The following is a 22458-nucleotide window of genomic DNA, read 5'->3' on the forward strand; positions in this document are numbered from 1 at the left end:
ATAAATAAATAAATAAATAAATAAATAAATAAATAAAATAAGCTGGCTATATTACAAAATGATTGTTTTGTATCTGGGATTACAGGCATGAGCCACAGCGCCCCGCCCAGACTGCCTGCTGCTTTTTTTTTTTTTCTGAGACAGGGTCTCACTCTGTCACCCAGGCTGGAGTGCAGTGGCATAATCTCAGCTCACTACAACCTCTGCCTCCTGAGCCCAATGGATCCTCCCACCTCAGCCACCTGAGTAGTTGGGACCACAGGCATGCATCACCACGCTTGGCTAATGTTTTGTGTTTTTGGTAGAGATGGGGGTCTCACCATATTGCCCAGACTAGTCTCGAACTCCTGACCTCAGGCGATCTGCCACCTCAGCCTCCCAAAGTGCTGGGATTACAGGTGTGAGCCACCATGCCCAGCCCAGACTGCCTGATCCTTAACCTATTTCCACCATTCTGGACAAGATGCCTAACCCCTCCAGACCTATTTGTAATATGAGGGTAAAAGACAGTAGCCAAATCACAGAGATGCTGGGAGAACCAAGCGAGTTAATTGTATAAACAAAGTACATAGAACAGAGTCTGGCATAAAGTTAGCACTCAATAAACTTTATCTGTTATGTTTCCTTATCAACCTCATAAACTTCAGGGAGTGGGGGCAATATTTACTTTCTGGCAGACCTCTCTCATAAGGATCTTGGACTTGGTCCTTGGGAGCAAATAGATTATCAAGGATGGGGCTGTGCCTAAGCAGTAGGGTTCAGTTCAGACAGATCAAAACCATTTCTGGCCAAGTGCAGTGGCTCACACTGTAATCCCAGCACTTTGGGAGGCTGAGGCAGGAGGATCACTTGAACCCAGGAGTTCAAGACCAGCCTGGGCAACGTAGTAAGACCCCCCATCTCTATTAAAAAAAAAAAAGACTATTTCTTTCTCCCTGGATGGGACCGTTTGATTCTGTGAGGGGCCTAGTTCCCACAATGCCCTCTAAGAGCCCAAATCCAGTAGGAGAATGCAATCTTCCCTGAATACACAGACTCCAGAGTTCTGATGTGAAATAGCAGATCTCACCCTCAGGAAATCCAGGGATACGGTGATGATTTGAGGTCTTTGGAGGTAGAACCCTGTACCCAGGATGAAATAATATCTCAGCACAGAAACCTGCAATAGCTCCCTTGAGCATTCCTTGGTGTTGTGACTGACTCTGTTTAGACTTTCTTGAACTATAACCCAAAATCTTGCTGACACTGAGTTACTGGATGCCAGAGGTGGCCTAGTGTTGTGTTACTGCAACTTGTGTGCCCTGATTGCTTAGTTTGATAGTGACCCTGCCCGTCTACTCTCAAGTTGCAATTTGATGCCATAGAGCAACTCATGCTGACTTGTGGTCTGGTAGCCAATGTTCAGTCTTGGCCAACTCTGAATCTTTTTGGTTCTTTGCTGATTTTGGGCCTTCGTTTATGTGCTCGACTCTGCCTTTGCCCCTGTGGATGCTTTATAAATCTCCCTCTCCCTAATGGGACTCTTGGTCAACTCAAGATAGAGCACTTTTCTTCTCCAAAGGGAAAATGCAGGCACAGAGAAACCAAATTATTCGTTTAGGGAAACAGAGCTAGACATTTAGTTGGGCCAGAATTAGAAACTTCAGATCACATTGCATCTAAAATATAGTAATTAACAAGACTTCATTCTTAAATAAAATGTTGCTTTAATAAAATACTGCACATATATATTTTTCTTTTCAAAGATGTTATAAGCAGGATGGTTGTTTTGAATGATAATGTATTGTATACTATATAATTAGTAGCAAAAACAAGGACTTTCAAATAAATAGGCTTCAGCTTTTTTTTTTGGTGGGGGGCGGTGTGGGGAAGAAATACTCTGCAAATCAGCTGAGACTGAAAAACAGGCAAGGAGGGCCGGGCGCAGTGGCTCATGCCTGTAATCATAGCACCTTGGGAGGCCGAGGCAGATGGATCACTTGAGGTCAGGAGTTTGAGACCAGCCTGGCCAACATGATGAAATCCCATCTCTTCTAAAAATATAAAAATTAGCCTGACATGGTGGTGCGTGCCGGTAGTCCTAGCTACTGAGGAGGCTGAGACATGAAAATTGCTTGAACCAGGAGGAAGAGGTTGCAGTGAGCCAAGATCGTGCCACTGCACTCCAGCCTGGGTGATAGAGTAAGACTCCGTCTCAAAAGAAAAGAAAAGAAAAACAGGCAAAGATGGCTAGCTGGACATAGTGGCTTGCACCTGTAGTCCCAGCTATGCAGGAGGCTGCGGTATGGTGGGAGGATTGCTTGAGCCCAGGAATTCAAGAGCAACCTGGGCAATGTAGTGAGACCCTGTCTCAAAAAAAAAAAAAAATAGAGAAAGTGTTGACTTTTCCTTTAAGAATGTGCTCTTGGTTGGCTTGGGATAGAGAAAGGAGTCATATTTACCCTCTGGGAATCAAAAGAAACACTGGAGTGACCTCTGAGAGAGAAATCCTGGCCCTACCCTTGTCATTCTGCCCAAGATTTCAGAGCCTAATTGAAACATACAAAAGCACCACCAGAGTTGCCCTCTAGCCATCTGAAGATCCAGTGGGGTGGATGTGGAGCCAGTGGAAAAATCTGGAAAAAGCAGAGCTGGGGGTTATAAGGAGGATGATGTAATGTGATAGAGGAGATGTCAGCTATACCTGAATGTTCGGACCTAGTGCAATATCTGGGTCACTGCAGCCATTCAGAAATCCAAGGAAATACAAAGACTGTGTATGCACAGTAAAAAAATACTAGAAGCAGAATTACCCCACTAACCACCTACTAATTATACTCACGCTGGTCCCCCATTACTGAGAGTGCATTATTATATAATTAAAGCCATTTAGACATGGCTTGGCATAGCACTTGCATGATATGCTACGTACTAAAAACTCCTCCTTATGTAGCCTTTTTTTCTTATCAGATTCAGAGCTCCTTTCTCCTTTTCTTGGTAAGGATGAACACAGGTAGAAAATTCTCAGTTAGGATCTCCAGCCTGGGCTTGTGATCTGACCCTACCTGGAAGTCTTACTTTTGTATATCTGACAGAAGAACAAGTAAGTAAGTCTTCAGGGGAAAATCCAGAACAACCCAACTTCTAGCATCAGGTCTTTCTCAATAGCTTTTCATTAGCTTTTCAAAAACGTCACCCAATATGATTAGGATTGTAAAAGAGGACCACCTGAGCTGACAGCACCTCCAGTCTCAAAATGGGCTGGCAGAAGACCATTCAAAGATAAAATGGGCTGTTCCAGTGGGAGTGAGCTCCCTACCTGTGAGAGTATTCAAGTAGAGAGAGGAGAACCTCCCAGCAGGAAACTTGCTTATGCTGGGAGGGTGTATGTGATATGGCACCTCCATCTGAGAGAGTCTACACTGAGGGCAGGCTGGAGTCACACATAGGAATAAGCCAGGCGACCCTCCAATCTGCCATCTGTGATTTAATTTCACAATGGCAGAATGGATGGCATGTCACTTGCTCCAAATACCAGCACCCATTGCTTCAAATACTAGTCCCCCTCAATCCCTGGGACAGTTGTTGACTTGAAATACTGAAGACTCCACATCCCTTACAATGACTTCTTGTGTGGCTGGCCCAGGACCTGGGCGAGGCAGTAGGGGATGACACTGACGGATGCCAGGGGCACTACCGCACTCTTGCAGAAGGACAAGACGTAGAAGACCAGCTCGACTTGGGACGGGGGTTTCAAGGAGTCAAAGAGGTGCAGGAGGACGAGGGAGGCTACAATAGAGCTGAGGCGGAATGGGAGCCACTTGCCGAGTTTCCCCTTGCAACTTTCCCTGTACATGCTGGAGTTGAGAGCCAGCCCCAGGCCAAAGAGGGTGCCCAGGTTCTTGAGGAGGCTGGCAAAGGGCGTGGTGTCAATGTGGACCCATTCTGGCCGCTCGCACCACCTCTGGGCTTTCTCCAGAGTCCATAGGAGATCTACACCCAGTCCCTTGAGCAGCAGATAAAATCCAATGGCGAAGCTGAACAGGAAGAAGGTAATGAGAAAATATTTCTTGAGACTGGCATTATAGATGCTGTGGATGTGGCTGAAAGTTTCTGCAACAGCAATGCCTGAGTGGAAGAAAGAATTACTGTGAGAGATAGGAAGGATCTGGGACCTTTGCTAGAGGTGGGTTTGGAGCAGTGGGTGACATGCCATCCGTTCTGTGACTGTGGAATTAAATCACAGATGGTAGATTAGAGGGTCGCCTGGCTTTTTCGCATGTGTGACTCCAGTCTGCCCTCAACATAGACTCTTTCAGATGGAGGTGCCATATCACGTACATTCTCCCCCCATACGCAAATTTCCTACCAGGAGGTCCTCCTATCTCTACTTGAGTACCCTTAGAGGTAGGGAGCTCACCCCCACTACAACAGTCCATTTTATCTTTGAATGGAATTGATTGCTGAATAGTTCTTCCTTGTCTGTGTGAAACTGGTCCCCCTCTAATACTGTCTATTTTCTCAGTTCTTTCTGCAGGAGTTAGGAAATGATGAATCTAGTCCCTCTGTGACACATTTGGACACAGTTATTCTCTCTAACCTAAACATGCCCAGGTTTTTCATGTGATATGGCTTCCAGGTTCTTCCTCAAACATAGAACCCACTACTAAATGCTGTGTTACTTTTGTGATTACCATGAAACCATCATCTCTCTTGTTCTCAACATTCTTCTATGAATGCTGCTGTGTTCTGTTCTTACAAATCTCCAGGGGAGAAATTCCACAGTTTTGTTAAGGTCTTATATTCTAGTGCCTCCCACAAAATCTTTCTTATGTTTAACCTAAATCTTGTCTTACCCTTGTTAACTGGATCTAAGAAAACACAGATATTCAAAACTCTGAACCTATAAAAGAGATCAACTGCAGTTATCTATTAGGTTTGCAAATGAATATATTTAAATAAAGAGCTTTCCTAGGACACCGTGTTAATTTGTTAAATTTGGCAGATTCCCTGAAAAGTAAATTAGGGCCTGTTGAAGATCAGTAAGAAGTAAAGATTGTAAAAAGCTCTGAGATTTCAAGCTAATTCAATTTGGTTAGTTAATTTGATGCATGGTAACTTCTACACAATTCATTCTATGGATCTGGGCACTCCTACAGAAATTAATCATTTCAACTTGCTCATCCTTGACTTTGAACCCACAGAAATGCTCACAGTACCGATTACACACAGGATGTGGCTGGAATGCTGGGATTTTGTCCTCATTAGGGGGAGAAATGGAATGGGGTTGGGGGGAGGAGGAAGGGAGTCAGATCAGCCCATACCTGACAGGACTCCGGCAACAACTTGATGAGGAAAATGAGCAGCAAGGTAGATTCGTGACAGACAGACGTTCAGCTGCACAGCCCAGAATCCCAACCACAAAATGACATTCAAGCACCTGCAACGGAAGAGGCAACCATAACAGAACACAGGTGCAGATCCTTCAGAAAAGAAAACAGCCCCTGCAGGAATGTTGGAGCCTAGCAAACTTAGGTGCTCTCAGTGGAATTTTTGTAAATTAAAGCCGGTACTCAAAAGCCCAAAGATGCCTGTTGGGGGCTGGGTGCAGTGGCTCTTACCTGTAATCCCAATACTTTGGGAGGCCAAGGTGAGAGGATCACTTGAGGCCAGGAGTTCAAGACCAGTTTAGGCAACATAGCAAGACCCCTGTATCTTTAAAAAAAAAATCAAAATTGACCAGGCACGGTGGCTCACGCTTGTAATCCCAGCACTTTGGGAGGCCGAGGTGGGTGGATCCCTTGAGGTCAGGAGTTTGAGACCAGCCTGATCAACAGGTGAAACCCCTTCTCTACTAAAAAAAAAAAAAAAAAAATTACAAAATTAGCCGGGTGTGGTGGTGCATGCCTATAATCCCAGCTACTTGAGAGGCTGAGGCAGGAGAATTGTTTGAACCCAGGAGGTGGAGGTTGCAATGAACCGAGATCGCACCATTGCACTCTAGCCTGGGCAACAAGAGCGAAACTCCATCTCAAAAATAATAATAATAATAATAATAAAAAGTAGGCCGGGCACGGTGGCTCACGCCTGTAATCCTAACACTTCGGGAGGCTGAGGCGGGCGGATCACTAGGTCAGGAGTTCGAGACTAGCCTGGTCAATATGGTGAAACCCCATCTCTACTAAAAATACAAAAATTAGCTGGGTGTGGTGGCACGAGCCTGTAGTCCCAGCTACTCGAGAGGCTGAGGCAGAAGAATAGCTTGAACCCAGGAAGCAGAAGTTGCAGTGGGGCGAGATCGCGCCACTGCACTTCAGCCTAGGCGACAGAGCGAGACTCCGTCTCAAAAAAAAAAAAAAAAGAAAGATGCCTGTGGCAAGTGGTGAACCCTTGTGTATATGAATTTTAACCTCCCTGTTTTATCTATTTGATAATTAAGGATTTGCATGGGCTGGCACCATGGCTCATTCCTGTAATCCCAATATTTTAGGAGGCTAAGGCAAGCCAATTGCTTGAGATCAAGACAAGCCTGAGCCTGGGCAACATTGCAGAACCCTGTCTCTACAAAAAGATATGAGAAATTAGCTGGGTGTGGTGTGTGGCCTGTGGTCCCAGCTACTCAGACGGCTGAGGTGGGAGGATCGCTTGAGCCTGGGAGGTAGAGGTTGCAGCGAGCCGTTACCATTTCACTGCACTTCAGCCTGGATGACAGACGAGACCCCGTTTCAAAAACAAAAATAAAAAGGATTTGCACTGTGGCTGCACACCCGGAATTCTCTGTAATAGGAATATCTTCTGTTTCTCTGGTTATTTTAACCTGAGTGGGTGACTCTGTGGTTGGTACAGACATGGGTTTTTATTTAAGCCCTACTGCTACCTCACTACTTGATTTTTATAAGTCCCTTCATGGTGTTGGGCCTTGTTTCCTTATCTGTAAATCAAGGGATTGCACTACTGGATACCTTTCAGCCCAAACATTCCGTGACTCTGAGTTTCACCCTTATCCAAACTGCCACAACTCTTAATCAGTGCCTGCCCAGGTGTGGGAGCGGGCTAGGGGTATGTGAGGAAGAGCACGTGGTGTGTCAGCTACAGAGAGAGCTGCCTCCTGCCCTCCACCACCTACACCCCAGTGGTGAGTTCTTACCGAAATCTGTAGGTCGGCTTTTTCTTTCCCCGAAAGATGGAAAGAGTAGATGTGACCATCACGTAGTATACACCTGCTGTACCCATGGCATGGCCAGAGGGGCTCCCTAAAGGGCAGGAAAGAGAATGAGTACAGGTGAAAAAGTCCTCATCTGGGAGACAGTGCATCATCTACCCAGCCATCCCCCTATCCATCCATCTACCCATTCATACATCTGTTTACCCCCCATCCATCCACCCATCTTCCCATCTATTCGTTATCCATAAGTCATTTATTTAACCAATTTCCATCTACTATGCACCAAGCATTGTGCAAGGCTCTGGGAATACAATGGTGAGCGAAACCAGAGAGGGTCTCTGCTCTTGCAGTTAAATGCAGTCTGGAGATTACACAAAGAATCAGTATACTGGGCGTACAATTACAAACTGATCTGCCCTCCACATCTTCTGTTCCTTCTCACCTTGCACACTCTGCTGGCTACACTGGCCTCATTGCTTTCCTTTAAACACACCAAGCACGTTCCCACCTCAGGGCTTTTGCATGGGGATCCTCTCTGGCCAGACAGCCCTTCATAGCTCTCCTGCCAGAAACTTACTCCCTCACATCCTTTAAGACTTGACTGAGATCTCACATTCTCAATGAGTCCTACTCTGACCACGCCATCTAACTCTGCCTGCAACCGGTTCCGTTTTTTGTTTGTTTGTTTGTTTTTTAGAGGTGGGGTCTTGCTCTGTCTCCTAGGCTGCAGTGCAGTGCCATGATCATAGCTCACTGCAGCCTTGACCTCCTGGACTCAAGCAATCCTCCCGCCTCAGCCCTTTGAGTAGTTGGGACCACAGGTGCACACCACCACACCCAGCAAATTTTTAAAATGTGTTTTGTTTGTTTGTTTGTTTGTTTGCCCAGGCTGGTTTTGAACACCTGGGCTCAAGCAATCCTCCCACCCTTGGCCTCCCAAAGTGTTGGGATTATAGGTGTGAGCCACCATGCCCAGTCTGGTTCCCATCCCATTCTTAATTCCTCTACCCTGAGAGACAAAGGGTCCTGAGATGTGCCGCCCAGACCTCCCTCCTGAACTGCAGGACTTATTTCGTAGCTGTTGAGAGTGTGATGGCAGATGGCTCTCTGCTCTCAGCCTTCTCCAGGCATTGCCCTGGGCTAAACAGAGTCGCCTTGATCAAGGTTACGCTCTCCCTGGGGTCTGATTCCCTTGACCCAACTGGGGCCAACTCTGAGGAGCCATCCCCAGCTTCAGAGCTCCCTGTGGAGTTGGATGAGGCAGAATCACAACCGGACCTCTCCTTCCGCCCTGTTCCTGTTCCTTCCCTTCTACAAATATATTTCCTCAGAGTATCTAAACTCCTGCATGTGAACCTCCATTTCAGCCTGCTTTCCAGGAAACCCCATAGATAAATAAAGGCTTTCTTTCCTCCCTCCCTCCCTCCCTTCCTCCATTCCTCCCTTCCTTTCTGCCTCCCTCCCTCCCTCCCTTCTTCTTCCCTGTAACTAATTATATACCTTGGATAATTCATTTAAACTTTTTTTTTTTTTGAGACAGAATCTTGCTCTGTTGCCCAGGCTGGAGTGCAGTGGCACGATTTTGGCTCACTGCAACCTCTGCCTCCCGGGTTGAAGTGATTCTCCTGCCACAGCCTCCTGGGTAGCTGGGATTACAGGTGCCTGCCACCACGCCCGGCTAAGTTTTTGTATTTTTTTTATTAGTGACGAGGTTTCACCATTTTGGCCAGGCTGGTCTTGAACTCCTCACCTCAGGTGATCCACCCGCCTCAGCCTCCCAAAGTGCAGGGAATACAGCTGTGAGCCACCGTGCCTGGCCTATCCTACATATTAATAGTTTACTTTTTTCTTGAGACAGAGTCTCCTTCTGTACTCAGGCTGGAGGGCAGTGGCCTGATCTTGGTTCACTGCAACCTCTGCCTCCCAGGTTCAAGCAATTCTCCTGCCTCAGCCTCCCAGGTAGCTGAAACTGCAGGCATGTGCCATCACGCCCGATCAAATTTTTTTTTTTTTTTCTTTTTTTGAGACGGAGTCTCCCTCTGTCGCCCAGGCTGGAGTGCAGTGGCGCGATCTCGGCTCACTGCAAGCTCCGCCTCCTGGGTTTACACCATTCTCCTGCCTCAGCCTACCGAGTAGCTGGGACTACAGGCGCCCGCCACCTCGCCCGGCTAGGTTTTTGTATTTTTTAGTAGAGACAGGGTTTCACCGTGTTAGCCAAGATGGTCTCGATCTCCTGACCTCGTGATCCTCCCATCTCGGCCTCCCAAAGTGCTGGGATTACAGGCTTGAGCCACCGTGCCCAGCCCAATTTTTGCATTTTTAGTAGAGACAGGATTTTACATTGTTGGCCAGGCTGGTCTTGAACTCCTGACCTCAGGTGATCTACCCACCCTGGCCTCCGAAAGTGCTGGGATTACAGGCATGAACCACCACGCCTGGCCTAGTTTACTTATTTATTACAATTTTTGTATATTTCACCTCCTCTATTCAGATTTCAGCTCCACAAGGGCAGGGATCTTTGTGTCTGTGAGGTATCCCTAGCACATAGAACGGCGTAGAGCTCCCAGTAGGTGCTTGGTAAGTAACAGCTGAATGAGTGAATGCTCTGAGGTGAATGAATGGTCTGTGAGAGCGAATAACTAAGGGACCTTCCCTAGTTTTGGGGTCAGGAAAGGGTCTCTGAGGAAGGGATGCTAGTACCTTAGAGGGTACTAGTCTCAGAGGGCAGCTGAGACTTTAGGGCGAGGGAGGGGGCTTCCTATTACATACTGAAAATGAAATCTATCATTTGATTTGACAGTACCCATCTGGCTATAACTAATAAAATGTAGGCACACGAGGGATTGGACGGTCAGCTCAGGAGGGCACATCCAGTGGGCCGGGCCATTGGGAAGGACCCCCAGGAGCTCAGGCTTCTGTCCCCTCCTTTCTCAGGACACAGCGCTGCAGGGCAGTGACTCTCATGAGCCTTTGCCCGTCGGTGCCCGTACCTCTCTGGACTCCACCCAGGTTCTGTAACGGGCAGATTTCCAATACTACTGTGCTATTCAGGAAAGCATTGCTGAAGTGAATTAATTTGTGCCAATTGAAGAGCATGACAAAAGTACAAAGGAATGACTTTCCTCATGTGCCCTCAAGGTCAGTTTCATCCATAACAGATGAACGAGGTCCACCCAGCTTCTGTCTCTACAGGGGCTGGGACGCTTACCTGGTCCAGTCTCACAGGTAACAGGGAACTGCTTTATCAGGGGCACAGAAGTGTTGCTGTAGTAGTTGGTGTCCAAAACCCACCAGTATGGACGCTGTCCAAAGAGAATCCTATGGAGGAACAGAACGAGTTTCTGGGGTTACTGAATGAACGCTTTTGCCCAAAGCCCACACCTTCAAGAAGAGTGTAGCTTGAGAAGGATTTCACATGTTGCCTCTAGAAGGGAGAACTGGGTGGCTGGGGAGAAGTGTGAGAGGGAGATGTTTCATGACACATCCTTATGTATGTAACTTTTGCATTTTGAACTGTTTGTTTGAATGTATTTCCTTCCTTCCTTCCTTCCTTCCTTCCTTCCTTCCTTCCTTCCTTCCTTCCTTCCTTCCTTCCTTCCTTCCTTCCTCTCTCTCTCTTTCTTTCTTTCCTTCCTTCCTTCCTTCCTTCCTTCTTTTTTTTTTTTTTGAGACAGGATCTGGCTCAGTATCCCAGTCTGGAGTGCAGTGGCACAATCTCAGCTCATTGCAACCTCTACCTCCTGGGCTCCTCCCACCTCAGCCTCCTGAATAGCTGGGACTACAGGTGTGCGCCACCACACCTAGCTAGTTTTTGTATTTTTAGTAGAGATGGGGTTTCACCATGTTGCCCAGGCTGGTCTCCATCTCCTGAACTCAGGCAGTCCTCCCACCTTGGCCTCCCAAAGTGCTGGGATTACAGGCATGAGCCACTGCGCCTGACTGTATGATCTATTCAAACACAAATAATGAAGCCCAAGATTCTGAACTCCGGGCAGGTGCGGTGGCTCACACCTGTAATCCCAGCACTTTGGGAGGCCGAGGAGGGCGGATCGCATGAGGTCAGGAGTTTGAGACCAGCCTGGCCAACATGATGAAACACTGTTTCTACCAAAAAATATAAAGAATTAGCCAGGTGTGGTGGTACGTGACTTTAATCCCAGCTACTCGGGAGGCTAAGGCAGGAGAATCACTTGAACCTGGGAGGCGGAGGTTACAGTAAGCCGAGATTATGCCACTGCACTACAGGCTGGGTGACAGAGCGAGACTCCATGTCAAAAAAAAAAAAAAAAAAAAAAAGATCCTGAAATCCATATAATGGCAGCTATGTGCCTTTTTTTTTTTTTTTTTAACCTCAAGCAGTATTTGTCCTGGAAGAATGCATATGGAACTAGAGTTTGAAACTTGGACTTGCATATACCATGGGTTCCCTCAGGCCTCAAGGAATCTTGCATTTCCTCTGACATCAGAGAATGCACTCCAGCCCCTAGGACAAGCTCCCCCAGGAAACATGGCCTGCATTTCCATCAGAATTGCTCTCTGTAAGGATGTATATAGCTTCGGAATCCTCTCTGCTTTGAAACAGAGTGTCTCAGACAAACCACTTCCCCTTTAAAAGCACTAGATGTATCTTTCACTGTGGAAATAGGTGTCAACTGTCAGTCAGGATGCCTTTTATCCCCTGTGATGGTGGAATAGTGATTTCTCACCGAAATCAGGGAGAGCCACTAACTCTGACCTCCACCAACACAGAGAGATTGCATGGTTCTTCAATGGAGATCAGATGTTTGGAATAACACTTCATCTTCTTATTTTTTAGAATCATGTGGCTGGGTGTGATGGCTCACACCTGTAATCCTAGCACTTAGGGAGGCCAAGGCAGGCGAATCATGAGGTCAGGAGTTTGAGACCAGCGTGGTCAACATCGTGAAACCCCGTCTCTACTAAAAATACAAAAAAATTAGCTGGGCATGGTGGCGGGCACCTGTAATCCCAGCTACTCAGGAGGCTGAGGCAGGAGACTCATTTGAACCCGAATGGCAGAGGTTGCAGTGAGCTGAGATCATGCCATTGCACTCCAGCCGGGTGATACTGCAAGACTCCATCTCAAATGAAAGAGAGAGAGAGAGAGAGAGAGAGAGAGAGAGAGAGAGAGAGAGGGAGGGAGGGAGAGAGAGAGAGAGAAAGACAGAAAGAAAGAGAGAGAGAGAGAAAGACAGAGAGAGAGAGAGAAAGAAAAGAAAAGAAAAGAGAAAAGAAAAGAAAAAAGAAAGAAGCCATAATGGGAATGTTTATGTGGTAGAACACTGGCAAATGCTAAACTCAGGGCTTTCCCCCCCCCCCCACAAAGAGTCAGTTTATCAGCACTGGATGTAACATAGTTCTTAAGAGCATTGCTGCGGAAGCCAGCCTGCCTGCCTGGGCTTCCATCCTGGCTCAGCATGTACTAACCTCGTTGGCCTAATCATTTAACTCAGCACCTTGGTCTCTGCATCTACTATTTCTGTAAATAGCAGTAACTACCTCACAGAAAAGCACATAGCACATGGCCTGGCATGCACTGTTTAATAAATGTTAACCCTGATTATTATTAAGGTGCCAGAGATAACGTATTTGTAGATTATAAAACAGAAACTCAGATAATTGATATGACTTGCCAAGGACATGTAGTTGGTGGGTGGTAGAACGAGGGCTGGAGCCCAGTTCCCAGGGTGACTTTTCATTACCCCACAAAACAGGCTGTTGAATCATCTGTTTCCTTTTTTCATACAGCATACATCATCTTTTTTTTTTTTTTTTGAGACAAGGTCTTACTCTGTTGCCCAGGCTGGAATGCAGTGGCACGATCTCAACTCACTGCAACCTCCTCCGCCTCTCACCTCAGCCACCTGAGTAGCTGGGACTACAGGTGCACGCCACCATGCCCAGCTAATTTTCGTAATGTTTTTGTAGAGATGGAGTATCGTTGTGTTGCCCAGGCTGGTCTTGAACTCCTGAGTTCGCCCAGGAGTGATTCACCCACCTCGGCCTCCCAAACTGCTGGGATTACTGGTGTGAGCCACCATGCCTGGCCCCATACATCTTTCTTTATGTTACCTCTTCTGCTTCACACTAAGAAAACTCTTTGCTCAAAGCCTATATAATTCAGACTTTTCATGAAATTCAACTGTCCTACCCTTTAACCCATATGAAATAGGCTTTCCTGTATTTTCAACTCACTGGTAGGATTTTTTCTGTCTTCCCCCTTTATGTAGATGATCCAAAGTCAGAGAGAAGGGTTGGGAGGATGAGTAGCCCGTGGCTTCCTGAATAGCCTGGGGGAACGCAACTTCTGAGGGACAGATATTTCCAGAGCGAATGCCAGCCTCTTTTTCTTGCCGATCTCCTCTCTATATGGTTCTTACCACTTAAAGACGAGGTTGAGCCAGTCTCCAATCACCGCTACCCAGAGGAGTTTAATGCCCACAGCTTCCTGAAGATGGAACCAGATGGGGAAGAGGACGTAGAAGGCATTCCTGAGGTCTGCAATCACGGACACCAAGATGAACCAGTCCTGGGAGTCTTGGTAATTCACCTGGAGGTAGTGTGTTGACTGGATCCCAAAGTCATGGAGAACATTCATTCCTTCCTCCATCCTCGTTTCCCTTGGCACCTCAGGAAGACGTCAGCAGAGCCCTTGCAGTTATTCCAGGCTTGGTGGTGATTGCTCTGCTATCAGTCTGTGCCTTGCCCCTGTTTTATATGCCCTGTATCCAGTATTCAGGTCAACCCAGCCCTGATCTTTGGACTCAAAAACCACTTTTGTCTAAAATGTATTGATCAAAGGTGCATCACCAGTAGGTTGATGCGAACATGTTCAGGGTGATTTACGTAAAATAGAAAAACAGGCACACAAAAACAACCTGATCGGCCATGTACTCAGCAGGGCCAATGATTAACTTTGGCATGCTTCTTGGCAGTGCAAGGGGCTGCCCTCCTGGTCCCCGAAACCAGGCCAGAGACACAGGACAGAGTCTACATCCACGATGATTCTTGCAAAGATGTCAGATTTTCTATGCCTGCAACTGTACTTATTTGGGGACAAAGAAAAATCTTGGTGCTCTAGCTGCTCAAGTTTTAAGTTCTTAATTTTAAAATTAGTAAGTTCTAGCTGGTTGTGGTGGCTCACATCTGTAATCTCAGCAATTTGGGAGGCTGAGGTGGGAGGATCCCTTGAAGCCAGGAGTTGGAGACCAACCTGGGCAACAAAGCAAGACCCCCGTCTCTACATAAACATTTAAAAAATTGTTTTGGTGTGTGTGGTGGTGTACTCTTGTAGTCCCAGCTATTCAGGAGGCTGAGGCAGGAGGATTGCTTGAGCCCAGGAACTGGAGGCTGCAGTGAGCTATTGTCCCACCACTGCACTCCAGCCTGGGCAATCAAGCAAGACCCCAATCTCTAAAAAAACAAAACAAAAGAAAAACAACAAATAAAATACAGTAACTTCTATTGTACTGGGGACTGTCATCTTGCTGGCCTTTCCTTAACTGTGTTAGAGTCTAGGGTCTGCCTCTGGTTTGGGAAATCAACCCCCTTCCTGGTATTGGCCTCATATCTCTTAGGATCATAAAGTAATCATTTTTTAATGCAGTGATTAGTTCATTTAATGATCTTAAAGTTACAGCCCTTGGTGTTGTTTTCTTTTTTAAAATTTCTCTCTTTTTTTTTTTTTTGAGACAGGTTCTCACTCGGTCTCCCAGGCTGGAGTGCAGTGGCATAATCACGGCTCACTGCAGCCTCAACCTCTTGGGCTCATGTGATCCTCCTGCCTCAGCCTCCTGAGTAGCTGGGACCACAGGCACATGCCATCATGCCATCATGCCTGGCTAATTTTTCTATCTTTTGTAGAGATGAGGTTTTTCCATGTCACCTAGGCTGGTCTTCAATTCCTGAGCTCAAGCGATCTGCCAGTCTTGGCCTCCCAAAGCTCTGGGATTACAGGTGTGAACCACCATGCCTGGCCAAGTGTTTTAACTCATACGTTTAAGCAAAAGAATGAATGTATAGTCTTCCTGTGCAACAATATGATGAACGTATGGTTCTAAATAAGAATACCAGCAAATTGGTAACTGGAGACTTAAAGACTTTGTTTGAAACTTTCAGTTATTTTTGAAAAAGGGCTTCTATGTTTTGAGCTTTCTTATATATATGTGTGTGTGTGTAGATACACAAAAGAAAGTTCAAGATACACTGTGTGTGTGTGTGTATGTGTGTGTACTGTATATCAGCCTACAAATAGTAGAGAGACCAAAACCCTCCCACTGAGGTCACAGAGGACTATGAGAGGAACCAGGGAATGAATCAGGTAACGAATTCATGCATTTAAAAAAATACAGCTATTTAATCATGCTTCGTATCACTATTATTATTTAATTATTTATTTATTTTTGTAGAAACAGGGTCTCACTATGCTGCCCAGGCTGGTCTCAAATTCCTGGCTTCAAGTGATCATCCCACCTCACCCTCTCAAAGTGTTGGCATTACAGGCATGTGCCACTGCCTCCAAATTCATGCATTTTTGAGGATAAGAGCCAGGGGGAATAAAATGTTTAAAAACTTGCCTGAATTTCCCATCATTAAGTCCATATTGACATGTAAGGGGTAGCTGGGGACAGAGAAAAGAAACTCAGAGCTAATGAATCTGTGGCAAAGGTTGACAGCATTCCATGCTGGAAATGATTAAAACATCCTCCAGGAGGTATGACCTGGTGTCTCCTCCCCACCCCACCAAGGGCTCCCACCCAGCCCATGCTGACTCCAATTGCCCTTGACTGCATAGTTTCTGCTGGTCCAAGCAACCTTCTCCTGCCACGCCTAACCTTGGAGAGCAGGTAATGTGGTAGTAACTGTGGGTGGGTACAAAGTAAGCCCATGCGTGGTAGGCAGTGCTGGGGCATGGGGTATATGTGATCTGCACTGTCAGGGCTGCTGGGCCATAAGTAGGGAGCCTCCCTCTACCCAGATAAGCCTCTGTTGTGGAGTAACTATTGCAGTGACCTCTGGGATGAGAGTTTCTATGGTCTGAGGTGAGTCAAGGTGAGTCTAAAAAAATATACAAAGGCCACCGTCTGGGTCATGGCAGGGCAGCTAGGAGCCAGGGTCTCTGAGTCGGGAGGGGTTCTATCATCAGGTGCTCAGCACATGGGGAGCAAATGGAGGGCCCTATTTTCTGAGAAGCCTCAGGGAGAATGCCCCTATAGATGAGGAGTTGATAAGTGATGTTGCTGACATCCCACTCTGGGCATCCAGGGGCAGTGGGAGTCTTCCTGGCCGTTGGCCACCAGGCAGAGGGACCCTCTAGATCAGAGCAACCTCATAGTCTTGACATGATGAGCTAGTCCTCACCTTTCCACCTGCCAGCCCCTTTCTGCTTCCTCCAGCATGTTTTTATCTGTGGGAAAACAGGCGAAGCCCCAGCTTGTTAGAAAACTGACTGCATCAAGACACTGTGGATTCTCAAAGGTCTTGTGGATATATGAGGTAAGTGGCTAGAAGTTTTGCTGAGAATCCACTTGTTTATCTGTTTATCTATTTGAGATGGGGTCTCACTCTGTTGCCCAGGCTGTCATGCGGTGGCACCATCACAGCTCACTGCAGCCTCAATCTCCTGGGCTTAAGGTATCCTCTTGCCTCAGCCTCTGGGAAGCTGGGACTATAGGCCCACACCACCAAACCTGGCTAAGTTTTTATTTGTTGTGGAGATAGGGGGGTGGTCTCTGTATGTTGCCCAGACTGGTTTCGAACTCCTGGCCTCAGGTGATCCTCCTGCTTTGGCCTCCCAAAATGCTGGGATTACAGGTATGAGCAACAGCGCCCTGCAGAATCCACTCATTTAAAGAACCATCTCCAGAGAGGGGTTCCCGCCATCTCCCTCTAACTCCTGTTCTTTTCCCTTTTCAAGAAGTGCTCTAGTTTAATTCAACCAACGCTTCCTGAGCAAAGCACCATGCCTGGCTCTCTGAGGAATTAAAAGTTAAAAGCCAGGCCGGGCATAGTGGCTCACACCTGTAATCCCAGCACTTTGGGAGGCCGAGGCGGGCAGATCACCTGAGGTCAGGAGTTCAAGACCAGCCTGGCCAATACGGTAAAACCCCGTCTCTACTAAAAATACAAAAATTAGCTAGGTATGGTGGGGGGCACCTGTAGTCCTAGCTACTCAGGAGGCTGAAGCAGGAGAATCACTTAAACCCGGGAGGTGGAGGTGGCAGTGAGTGGAGATCCTGCCACTGCACTCCAGCCTCAGTGACAGAGCAAGACTGTCTCAAGAAAAAAAAAAAAAAGTTAAATCCCAGCTCTCTTCCAGGACTTTGGTGGTCTAGTGGGACAGGGTGGCCTGACATTTACAAAACTAAGTAAACTGGAGGATCCTTATGTAAGTGACAAGCTACAAGTCCGCCAAAAGTCACTGGCATAAGGCAGATTGATTAATAGGAGAAAAGGAATACAAATGTATGTAACATGTATACATGGGAGGCTTAAGAATGAAGATCCAACTTCCCAGTGAGGTATGGAAGCTCATCCACCATCTTGAGGTTACAGAAAGAACGGGTGGCTTGGATTCTGTTAAAAACAGGTCATGGGAAGGGGGAGAAGAGGAATTCTATCGAAGGGCAGAGGAACAATGATTGGATCGAGGAACAAAAATTAACTTGTAAATAGTTCTCCCTGGATTTTAAATGGTCCTCAGAGACGGTCATTATCTTGAAAAAGGGTCATGTTGAGACTCTTTTTATGGCTACATTTTTGGTCTTCTTTCCTGTAATGGATAATGGGATAAAGGAAGGAGAAGAAGAACAATTGTTCTTGTAAGTCAGTCCTATTTTTTTTTTTTTTTTTTTTTTTTTGAGACAGAGTATCACACTTGTTGCCCAGACTGGAGTGCAATGGGATGATCTCAGCTCACTGCAACCTCCACCTCCTGGGTTCCACCGGTTCTTGTGCCTCATCCCCCCAAGTAGCTGGAATTATAGGCGTGTGTCACCAGGCTCAGCTAATTTTTGTATTTTTAGTAGAGATGGGGTTTTGCCATGTTGGCCAGGCTGGTTTTGAACTCCTGACCTCAGGTGATTCACCTGCGTTGGCCTCCCAAAGTGCTGGGATTACAAGTATGAGTCACCACGACTGGCCAGTCCTATCTTTATAGGCAAAAGATAGGGGGAAAAATCTCTTCCAGGTTCCCAGGGGTAAAAAAAAACCTCTCAAGGGTTTTTTATTTAATATAGTCATGGCCTGGTGCGATGGCTCGCACCTATAAGCCCAGCACTTTGAGAGGCTGAGGTTGGCGGATCACTTGAGCTTAGGAATTTGAGACCAGCCTGGCCAACATGGTGAAACCCCATCTCCACAAAAAATACAATAATTGGCCAGGTGTAGTGGCTCACGCCTGTAATCCAAGCACTTTGGGAGGCTGAGACGGTTGGATCACCCGAGGTCGAGAGTTCGAGACCAGCCTGACCAACATGGTGAAACTCCATCTCTACTAAAAATACAAAAATTAGCCGGGCGTGGTGGCACATGCCTGTAATCCCAGCTACTGAAGAGGCTGAGGCAGGAGAATTGCTTGAACCCAGGAGGTGGAAGTTGCAGTGAGCTGAGATCATATCACTGCACCCTAGCCTGGGTGACAGAACGAGACTCTGTTCCCCCCCAAAAAAAGAAAAAAAATTAGCCCAGCGAGGTGGCGGGCACCTGTAATCCCGGTACTCGGGAGGCTGAGGTGGGAGGATCACTTGAACCCGGGAGGTATAGTGAGTCGTGATCATGCCACTGCACTCCTGCTGGGCAACAGAGCAAGACCCTGTCTCAAACAAACGAACAGAAAAAGTAGTTATTATATTGGGAGTCATAGTTTGGGGTGACATATTTTGATTTCCTTTGTAGAAATATCAGTGAGTTCCCTATTATTTTGTCCTCAGTAGAGAAGATTCATTAATACCCTCTAGGGACATGGCCAGCCAAGTTGGGGAAGGAATAAGGATGGAAAGTCATTCGGACTCCTCTTTGGTAGGTACCCAAGCAAGCCACTCTTTAGGTGTTTTCCCGACAACTAGAAATCCAGAGGCTTTGGATCTTGAGAAGAACATGAAGGAAGGATGCCAGGAAGTACAGTCTGGTCGGCTGATAAATAAGTGCAGCTGGGCCCAGGGCCCTGGCAGCTTCTCCCAGGCAAGGTTGACTCATTCACTCGAACAACTTTATTTGCAGATGAGAAAGCAAAGAGGGAAAAGGAGCTGTAACTTACCACACACCTCATCCAAAAATTGCATTTACTTCCAAAAAGAAAGTCTGATTTTACCTGAAGCCAAATCTTCTATTCTAGGTGGGGGCTTTGGATTCTGTTGAGAGAGGAGCCACCTTTTCTTTACTCAGTTATCATCCTACGATGGATCTTTTTTTTTTTTTTTTTTTTTTTTTTTTGAGACAGGGTCTCACTCTGTTGCCCAGGCTGGAATGCAGTCGTCCCATCAATGCTCACTGCAGCCACTTGAGAACCTCCTGGGTCTCAAGTGATCCTCCGAGCTCAGTCTCCCCAGTACCTGGGACTACAGGCCCGTGCCACCACACCCGGGGAATTTTTTGTATTTTTTGTAGAAACAGGGTCTGGCTTTGTTGCCTAGGCTGGTCTGTAACTCCTGGGCTCAAGTGTCCTCCTGTGTCAGCCTCCCAAAGTGTTGGGATTATAGGCATGAGCCACTGCACCTGGCCTAGAATGGGTGTTGTCTGCATTACTGTAGATGGGATTGAAAACCTAGCTCCGGTTCACAGTTTCGTCCGAGCAGCAGGGCTACAGCCCAAACTGCAAAATGTACAGTTTTATTTTTGTTTTTAATTACTTTTCTTTTGTATGCTTTTTTTTTTCCCCTACCAAGTGATCAATGGAGGAAGTGTTTCACAGTAGACATGGGAAACTGGCCAGATCAACTGCTGTCACCTTCTAAGTGAGTGACCCAGTTTATGTTTTAGAAAAACATGTTGAGAAAAACAGCTGGAGGGAGAGGTGGGTTAATCATTGTTCGCCAGTGCAAAGGGCTGGCTTCTCTCTGGCACAGTGAGAAAGTTCAGCTTCAGGACCTTGAACTGTGCATCTGTTGACCAGGTAGGGGAAGCATGGAGCGTGTCTCAGGATGGGTTGCACATTTTGTCCACAGAAGAAAACCTGAAGGCATTTGCTGCATTGTAAACAGTTCAGAACTCCCCACTAGACACCTTCCTCCTGCCATCCCATGGCCTGCCTTCTTCCAAGATCAAATGAGTCACCAGAACCTTCATGGGAAGCACGAACTGCCCTTCCTCTTCTTCACCTCCCTCTTCCTTAGCCCCCTTCCCCAAAAGAAGCTGTTGTTCCCTCCAGGAAGTAACCTGTTTCCACGAACATTTAACTAGTTCCCTCACAAACAGATGGCAGACTATTCTGTTTTGTTGTTGTTGTTTGTTTGTTTGTTTTTGAGACAGAGTCATGCTCTGTTGCCCAGGCTGGAGCGCAGTGGCGTGATCTCAGCTCAATGCAACCTCCGCCTCCCAGGCTCAAGCAATTCTCCTGCCTCAGCCTCCCAAGTAACTGAAATTACAGGCCCATGTCACCACGCCCGGCTGATTTTTTTGTGTTTTTCACCATGTTGGCCAGGCTGGTCTCAAACTTCTGACCTCAAGTGATCCACCTGCCTCAGCCTCCCAAAGTGCTGGGATTACAGGCTTGAGCCACCACACCCAACCTCTTCTCCCATTCTTAATCAACCCTTTGTAGTGCCAAACCACCTTTGCAGTTAGAAAACATTTTTGCTGTCAAATTTCATCCATCCTGCCAGGAGTTAAACTTTGTTGATGGCGCACTACAGAGGCAGAGGCAAGGGAAAGAAGTTAAGAAACATTCTTGCTGTCAAATTTCATCCTTCCTGCCAGGAGTTAAACTTCGTTGATGGCGCACTACAGAGGCAGAGGCAAGGGAAGCAAACCTGCAAACGTGTGGTCAGGACTATTTTTAAAAGGCTCCCCTTGGTCCTGGTCTGTATGCCAGAGGCAAAGAAGGGCTATTTGAGGAGAGAAGGAAAGTGTGACTTGAGCTAAGCCCAAACCGCTGTCCCTCCTTGCTTCAACTCAAGGATTCTTTGGAAGAACTGAGACCAACTAAAGAAGGAGGGAAAGAAACCAAGTCATCAATTGCCCAGCTGTTGCTCAGCCTGGTTGTGGACAGGAGAGAGGTGGGGGTTGGTGGGTAGGAGGTGGGCAGGGGGCAGAAGGTGCTTCTTCCTTCTCCTTGGGAGACTCTCAGAAACATTCCCCAGCCTCCAGCAGGCAGCCCAGGAAACCGTAACCCCGCCATGGGTATCACTGGGTTTTAAAAATAAAATAAATAAAATTAAAGAGCTGTGCAACCTTGGCCAAGTCACTGGAGTCTCTGGGTTTTGCTTTTGTCAACTGTAAAATGAGACCCAGGGACCCTCACCCTCCTTTCAGCTTTGATATTCTAAGCAGTGGCAGTCCTTTGAACATAACTCCAATGAAGTGGTGCCTGGCTTTGAATTATCTAACAGAAGTAAATGATTAATGATTGTCAGAAGAAAAAGATAAACGTGGTCGTATTTTAAAAATTATTATTTTTTTTGAGAGAGGGTCTCACTCTATTGCCCAGGCTTGAGTGCCATGGTGCGATCTCCGCTTGCTGCAACTTCCGACTCCTGGGTTCAAGCAACTCTCCTGCTTCAGCCTCCCGAGTAGTTAGGATTACAGGCACATGCCACCATGCCCGGCTAACTTTTTGCATTTTTAGTAGAGATGGGGTTTCACCACGTTGCCTGGGTTGTTCTCGAACTCCTGAGCTCAGATGATCCATCCACCTCGGCCTCCCAAAGTGCTGGGATTACAGGTGTGAGTCACCATGCCTGGCCTTTTTCTTTTTTGTTTTTTGAGATAGGGTCTCACTCTGTTGCCCAGGCTGGAGTGCAGGGGCACGATCTTGGCTCACTGGAACCTCCTCCTTCTGGGTTCAAGCGATTCTTGTGCCTCAGCCACTCGAGTAGCTGGGACTACAGGCACATGCCACCATGGCCCGACTAATTTTTGCTTTTTTTTTTTTAGTAGAGATGGGGTTTCACCATATTGGCCAGGCTGGTCTCGAACTCCCGACCTCAGCTGATCTACCCGCCTCGGCCCCCCAAAGTTCTGGGATTATAGGAGTGAGCCCAAAATATTTTCAAAAGTAATATACACTCACATTATTAAAAAGATTCAGAGTTCAAAAGAGTATTCCGTGAAGGTAGTCTTCCCCCTACTCCTGAATA

General features: G+C 46.9%; 1 protein-coding gene across 2 annotated transcripts; it reads right to left on the reverse strand.

Moving 5' to 3' along the window:
• Window positions 1–581: 581 nt before the first annotated feature.
• G6PC1 (glucose-6-phosphatase catalytic subunit 1) lies at window positions 582–13854 on the reverse strand. Of its 2 annotated transcripts, none has more exons than XM_008012558.3 (5): window positions 13546–13854; window positions 10353–10462; window positions 7127–7232; window positions 5304–5419; window positions 582–4107 (listed from the first exon to the last, which is right to left on the reverse strand). In XM_008012558.3, exons 1-5 carry the CDS (start codon window positions 13773–13775, stop codon window positions 3596–3598), a joined length of 1074 nt encoding a protein of 357 aa, XP_008010749.3. In that variant the 5' UTR covers window positions 13776–13854; the 3' UTR covers window positions 582–3595. The 2 variants fall into 2 exon arrangements, with proteins under 2 accessions (XP_008010749.3, XP_072861679.1); XM_073005578.1 differs by having other exon boundaries at window positions 4062–4107; window positions 7127–7149; window positions 10347–10462; window positions 13546–13841.
• Between the last annotated feature and the right edge of the window lie 8604 nt (window positions 13855–22458).

This window comes from Chlorocebus sabaeus, chromosome 16, assembly GCF_047675955.1.
Source record: "Chlorocebus sabaeus isolate Y175 chromosome 16, mChlSab1.0.hap1, whole genome shotgun sequence".
Lineage (NCBI taxonomy): Eukaryota > Metazoa > Chordata > Mammalia > Primates > Cercopithecidae > Chlorocebus > Chlorocebus sabaeus.

Coding starts and splice junctions, on each gene's coding strand:
- G6PC1 (XM_008012558.3), bottom strand. CDS start 13,775: ATGGAGGAAGGAATGAATGTTCTCCATGACTTTGGGATCCAGTCAACA. Junction 7,233..10,352: donor TACCTGTGAGACTGGACCAG/GTAAGCGTCCCA, acceptor CCTGCCCTTTAG/GGAGCCCCTCTGGCCATGCC. Junction 5,420..7,126: donor AAGCCGACCTACAGATTTCG/GTAAGAACTCAC, acceptor CTTCCGTTGCAG/GTGCTTGAATGTCATTTTGT.